At 45.0% G+C, this 7,324-nt stretch overlaps 1 protein-coding gene across 1 annotated transcript in view; it reads right to left on the minus strand.

Moving 5' to 3' along the window:
- LOC117741824 (calsyntenin-2-like) overlaps window positions 1-6,347 on the minus strand; it is a 58,454-nt gene extending 52,107 nt beyond the window's left edge. Inside the window, exon 1 of the mRNA XM_034549053.1 lies at window positions 6,275-6,347. Coding sequence (XP_034404944.1) covers window positions 6,275-6,347 — 73 coding nt within the window. The remainder of the gene's footprint in view (window positions 1-6,274) is intronic.
- Between the last annotated feature and the right edge of the window lie 977 nt (window positions 6,348-7,324).

A 7,324-nucleotide genomic window follows, 5' to 3' on the forward strand; every position in this document is an offset into this window, starting at 1 on the left:
GGGGAGAATTATGCTAATTCTTTATCATTTTTATAATCGTTCTGAAGCCTTTTATAACTCGCTGTGAGATATTTTATTTTATAAAGGCCACATTGTTGTCGTCTGTCGACACTGAAAAGTCCACTGAGCACAATGACTGGATTTAGGCCATCTACAGTAAGTCTAAACCCGGATTACCCCCCCCCCCCCCCCCTTTTCATTATTCAACATATTGTTGTTGGATTACATTTAGATTACAGCCCCAATTATATACTTTGAGTTCCGACGCCGACAATCCGCCCCGTTAGCGTGTGAGTTATTACCATAATCTATAAACACACGCTTTCGACTGCCAGAACAATGACGGGCCGAAAGAGAAACGAGACCGAAACACAGTTCGAGGCAATCACATTAAACACGGTGCGAAATCAATAGTTTCTATTTTCCAATTCTGTTCATGGAAATGGGCCCTGAAGGGGCGAGGAGGGGGGGTGGGGTGGGGGGGGTTATGTGTCCTTGTCTGAGCAAGGCCAGTTAGAGTTCAATGTGTTCAAATACCCGTATCAGGAGTTTATGACCCCCCATTAACACCCCCGGTTTATTAGATCTGAGGTCAACAAAGCAGAACAAATGTAACGGCAGCCACATGATGGAATATACATATATATATGTATATATACATATATATTTATATATATATATGTATATATATAAATATAAAAGCTTGTTAAATGGATTCCTGCAGCCTGGAAACCATTGAGGCCTCCAGAAGTCTCTTTAAAGGAAACACTCCACCCACAAAATGACCATCGCTATACGTCGGTCACTCAGTTTACACACTGGAGGAAAAGAAAAATGCCCCCCCCCCCCCCCCCCCCCACACACACACACACACCTTTGAGCCATTGCTTGTAGTGATTTTAATTTCTATTGTAAACAAACAGACATATTTCCCCAAGCAAAACCTAAAAATGCTTAAAAGCATGTGTGTGTGTGTGTGTGTGCGTGTGTGTGTGTGTGTGTGTTGTAACAAGTGACAAGGAGAGGCGAGAGATTATGGGAGCAACAACACAAATCAAATAAAATGTCTCATAGACTCGATTTCTTGCTGTCTGCACCTATTTGTCTGTAGCCGAGTGTGTGCGTGTGTGTGTGTGTGTGTGTATGTCCCTGCTATCTATTTTCCAGTGTGTGTGTGTGTGTGTGTATGTCCCTGCTCTCTCTATTCTCCAGTGTGAGTGTGTGTGTGTGTGTGTGTGTGTGTGTGTGTGTGTGTGTCTCCGTCGCAGCCTTCCTCCCCTGAAAACTCTGCGCTGAACGAAATAATAAAAAAACCCAGCCTGTGATTGGCTGACGGGTGGCTCCGCCCCTCCTGTCATTCATCCCCCTCTCATTCGCTCTCTTCGTTTATTCCTGTCGTTCAAACCCGTCGCCATTCCTCAAATTCACACCTCCTCCTCGTCACCTTGCTGGAGAATTATTTTTTTTTTTTAAATGTACCTGTGTATCGAGTCTGAAATATTCCACCAGCTAAGTTAACACATTTAGTATTTAGTATTTAGAAGTTGTCAGCATTCTGTGATAAACCATAAATATACGCTTTGGGGTATTTGGGGCATTTAACATTGCTTCCCTAACTTCAATGCATAGTCCGATTTAAACATTTTTAATTAAACCGTACTTTAAATATAATTTCTTTTATTTTCCATTATTGATTATTCTGCTTCTTATGTTCTCAATCAATGGTTTTAGTCCATGAACTGAATATCCCAGTCTAGATATTCAGTTTATTACCATATGAAACAGAGAAAAGCAGGAAAATCTCCACATTTGAGAGCGTTTCTTCAAATATTTCTGCATGAAAAAGCACTTTAATACTTAATCGATAACATAATGGAGGAATAATTGCCAATTGTTTTTCTGTCTATCGTCTAATTAACTGATCTCTACGATGCACATGAACACATAATTGAATGGATCGGTCCCGTTAGCAACAATATCGGACATCGCTACGAGAGGAGGAGGAGGCGGTCCGACTGTCACTCAAAAGCCCCAGTGGGAGAGCCCGCCCCCCTCACGGCTCTTAGCCGATTGGCCGTTTCGGACTCCACCGAGGTCAAGGCGCGTTCAGGCACCCGGAGGAAAAAAAAGTGCTTCGCTTTGCATGCAAAAAAAAAAAAATCAATCAATCAATCTGTTCCTACAACATCCAGTTTGTCTAAAATGAATAATTTAAAAATATCGAGGTTAGTCCCTTAATGTTGACTAATGCAGCTCTGACAGAATCACTAATAAAGTGAGCGGCTGCTCGTCTTCCAGACAGACGGAGCATCGTTTATGAAGTCATCCATAAATAAATCTATCGCAGGAGAGGAACTCCATCAATTTGTCATCCGGACAAACCGATGATGATATAATTTAATAAATCCATAACACGTCAGTCGGCTCTTTTCCGCGCGACAATCGGCAATAAAAAGCTTTTCAGCCTTTAGTGCGCCGTTAAGTCTTTACAATACACGGGGGGAGAGGGGTGGGGGGGTGGGGGGGGGGGGCTCGCGGGACTCGTTTCTTTTCCCACAATGCAACGTTATCTCTGCGATTGGCTCGGGATGTGACCTTCATATATGTACGGCGCAGAAATTACAGCGATTTCCACGTGAAAGACGGACGCGTCGTCTGTTGGATCGTTTCTATCGTAAAAGGCTTCGGGAATGTTCCTTTTTTTAAATTTTATTTTAAATAACCTAATTACCGAGTTTCAACAGCCTCGCTCCCCCCGAAATGCTTCCACCTCCCCTCCATGCAGAGGACGATGTGTGTTTGGTATCCTAGCAACCAGAGGCGACCTAAAGCATTTCAGCCGAAAAACAAAACATTAAGAAACCCAATGAACAAGTTCATAATTAGTGTCATCTTTGTTCATTTTTGAATGAACAATAAAATCCACGAAGCTTTTTAACCAATTTTTTTTTAATCAACAACTTTATGTGCAAGTTTCAGGATGTCTTTACGCACATTTTGCAGCTTGTTTAGTTTTTAAAGCATTATTTGTCTATTTCTGTGTATCTCACACACACACACACACACACTAACACACAGACCTAAGCCCCGCCCACCGGTAGCTCCTCGCAGGCCGCCGATTGGCCCGTGTTTCTGGCTCGATGGTAAAAAAAAAAAGAAACACTCACTTGAATAGTAAGTGAATAGCATCTACTGTACAGTCAATTTCTTACACTATCTATTGATCCTGGTCCTGTTTTATTGTTCTGCTAAAAAATCCCATAATTCATGTCAATGAAACCCCTAAAATCTGTGAAGAATCCATCCCGTAACCCGGGAAACGCCTGTGAGCCACGCTGCTCTTTTTCTAATTTGAACATTTGTAATTATGTGTATCCTGATATAAAGTTTGGTAATTTGCCGGTGAAATAATGAGAGCAGTTATAAATGTGCCGAAAGCTCATCCCGAGACTTTAAATAGTCATTAATACGATTTAATATTTTGTTTAAACAATAAATACCGTCGACGGTTGAACGCGTTCTTTGTTTTGTTCTAGAAATATAACCTTGGAAAAGTAAATATCATGGCGACAAAAGTAATAATAATAATTCATACAGCGCTTTTCAAGACGCCTAAGAAGAAGAATCGATATGAAGCTCCTGCCTGGAGATGTTTGCTCTTGACCTCATTGACCTCTGAGCTCAGATGGAGCCAGCAGAGGTCGTGCGGTACGATGGCTACGACCTCTTCCTCTCTCGCATGTGGCGCGCACAAAAATAGACTCGGTAAAAAAAAAAAAAAAAAAACACGATTTACGCCGCCGATAATTTCCATTACACTCAATTAATATGAATAACCCAAAGTTTGAACGTCGGTTCATTAGAGTTAGTCACGAGGCTCTGTGAACTATTCATTACGACCAACCCCCCCCCCCCCCCCCTCCCCCCCCACCCCCCCCACCCCCGTCGTGTCAAGAGGAGGATTAATAATGAATTATTCCCGGCCGACGGGCAGATGACAGACAGCCTCGCTTGTTGCTTCATCTTTTGATGCCCGATCAATATCGGGAAAAAAAATAATAAAAAAGATAATGAGAAATGCTTTGTGCATGTCAATGCTTCTTCACAGCCTGCCGCGTTGTCATATTTAGAGGCTTGAAATCCATCTTTTTATTTGAGGGGGGGGGGGATAATATAATCACAGGGATGCAAAATCATGGGCCGGTCTGCACAAAATGTCACCTTCAGTCATTTTTCCATCATTTCTTCCCCTCTGAGGGTTTATTATCACACGCCGGCCAATTATGGTTGTTGATCTCCCAATGCAGCACTGTGTGTGTGTGTGTGTGTGTGTGTGTGTGTTTGTGTGTGTGTGCATGTTTGTGTGTTTTCACTCCTGCCTCTACGCTCCACTGCACTTCTTTGGAACTGTGCCCCCCCCCCCCCCCCCCCCCCCCACACACACACACATTTCTTTTTGGGGGGGGGGGGGTCGACCTGTAAGTCCGCCGTCACGGTGATGAGAGCGCCACAAAGACGCCGGCGGTGCGGGAAATGTCAACCATGTCGGCGAGGAATGACACGGAACATCCAAGCTGGGCACTCAAGGAGCGATGGGGGGGGGGGGGGGGGGGGGGGGGGGACAAGGTGAAACTCGTAGAGGAGGAGAATAACCCCCCCCCCCCCCCACACACACACACACACACACACACACACACACACACACACACCTCATACACTGAATAGGACATCAAGTACAAGACTGTGTTTGAACATTCAAAGGAGCAGGCAGACCTGTCAGGTTGAACATGTGCTGTGTGTGAGACAAGTGTGTGTGTGTGACAGGTGTGTGTGTGAGAGGTGTGTGTGTGTGTGACAGGTGTGTGTGTGTGTGTGTGTGACAGGTGTACGTGTGTGTAGTTCTGCATGTGAGCACATCCACTTGGAGGAGTTGTCGTTCCCTTCACTTTACGCAGAGGGCGAAAGAGTGTTTTGTCGATGACGCAAGGCATTCTGGGAAATGGCCGTGCGTCCGCGTTTCGGTATTGAAAAATCAAGAAATTGTCTTTTTTTTGGGGGGGGGGGGGGGATTATTTTCATATTTTAGGATAGGAAAGGCTGCAAAATCAGATTTAAAAAAAATAATAAAAAAACATTCTTAAAAATAAATAAACCAGCAGCATATTGATTGATGGACACGTGAGTGCAACGACATTTCTTATTTAATTTTTTTTTTTAATTTAATTTTTTTCTGTTTGATTGACATCCTCTGGATCGCACAAAAAAAAAACAAATAAGGAAAAATAAAAATAATCTGCTTTTGCAAAATGAACCCTTCGTTCTTACTGGTGCTCGAGGCACAGATCTAGAGGGGGGGGGGGGGGGGGGGGGGGGGGGGGGGGGGGGGGGGGGGGGGGGGGGGGGGGGGGGGGGGGGGGGGGGGCTTGAAATCTGGTTGGAATATCGACGTTGCCCCGAGGTGGAACACATATTTAGTCCACGTATACGTTAACGGATCCCGGACGATGTTTCAGGTAATTTTGTTTTTGTATTGTTTTCTTTTTCTTTTTATACCAAATCCTCGCAAAAAAAACAACTTTTAAAGCTTATTAGCATCACGGCTAACGTGTTCATACTGTCGGCCTCCCATGAATCCAACACTTTACTGCATTAAACAAAGGACACGACAGTCTGTTTGCCTCTTAAATTACACCTTTACATAGCGTCTGGAAAATGTAAAAAAAAAAAAAAAAGTATCCACGTTAATTAATACCGCGAATATATAATAATAAATCACCATTGCGACACAAATATCGGAACGCAGAGGACGTATTTTGCATGCTGCAGAGTGAAAACACCAAACGATGGAGTACATTCTCACTCCCCCCCCTCCCCCGACATTTGCATAGCTTCACAACACCTATGCACATATGTCTCACACACACACACACACACACACACACACACACACACATCATCACCGCTCCCACAAGTTCCCCTGCTGTCGCCACCGTCGCGCTCTCTCTCCGAGGAGAATGAAATCTGCTTTCTGCTCACTGTGTTACAGCCTCGACACCACTCATGGAACATGATAACAGCTGTCTCTGTTACACACACACACACACACACACACACACACACACACACCTTGGCAGGAAGAGTTTGGTATTCAGCGGTGGGAAGTTCGGAGTGGGAAGCTGTCACAGTGGCTCCCTCGAGAGGAGAGGGGAGAGGGGAGGTGTGTGTGTGTGTGTGTGTGTGTGTGTGTGTGTTTTTCAGTGTGTTTTCCGTGCACACTGAGGTCGGACCCCGTTAGCAACACGCATATCGAGGGGCCGCTCGTCGTCGTCGTCCATCTCGTACGACATATTTCACGAAAGATCATTTGATTCACGACGTCCGGAGCTTAATTAATATCGCAGATTGGAGTCGGACATGATGGAGTTCACCTTTTTTTATTGGATGGATCGCTGTTGTGCAACGTGACACTTTTTAACCTTGTCTCGTTTTCATTTACTTGAGTGCCCCCCCCCCCCCCCCTCCCCCCTCTCAAATTACAGTATAGTTATTGTAAATATGCACGCAACAAGCGCTACGCACCTCCACTTATAGCAGTGGGGGGGGGGGGGGGGGGGGGGGAGTCACTCAGCGTGTGACACATCGTGATGAATCAGAAGGTGTTATGGTAGACGCTCTACATGGGTTTCCATTCACCTGTCCATCAAATGTACTTGAACACGACGTGTAAGCACGATGGGAATTCAATCGGTTTAAAAAAGGTGTTGAACGAATCACAACTTTGATCGGTGGCGTCAGCGGGGATTCGTTCTCCGGGGGGGGGGGGGGGGGGAATAAGTTAAGTACGGATCAAAGCGCCCGATCGACTTACAAAAAGCCCGGAGATCAACCCGATCGATGCTCCCCGATCAATACGATCTGCAAGTAGTGCTTTTTTTTAAAAAAAAACACACAAAAAAAACAGTTATATACCGTAAAATGTGATTTATATCTTGACAGCTCAGCTAAACACATCATTTTTGATCACCAGTAGATTTACCAGGGCCAGCAGAGTATCATGGAGGCACTCTCAAAAGCTCGCTCCGGCAGCAGCCAATCAACCAGTCCGCAATTAGCGTGGCCCTAATTAGCGTGGCCCTAATTAGAAGCCATTGTTCTCAGCGGCGCATTCGTCAATATGGAAAAATTAAGCAGCCGCCACTTAGCGCAGGATTGCCATCACGAGTTCATTTGTATTGGAATGGATTCATTTGCGATCGTGCCTCGAGGGGGGAGGGGGGGGGGGGGGGAGTACGGGGGAGGAGTCCACGAGGCCTGTCATATTTGA

The sequence above is a fragment of the Cyclopterus lumpus genome, chromosome 13 (genome assembly GCF_009769545.1).
Source record: "Cyclopterus lumpus isolate fCycLum1 chromosome 13, fCycLum1.pri, whole genome shotgun sequence".
Lineage (NCBI taxonomy): Eukaryota > Metazoa > Chordata > Actinopteri > Perciformes > Cyclopteridae > Cyclopterus > Cyclopterus lumpus.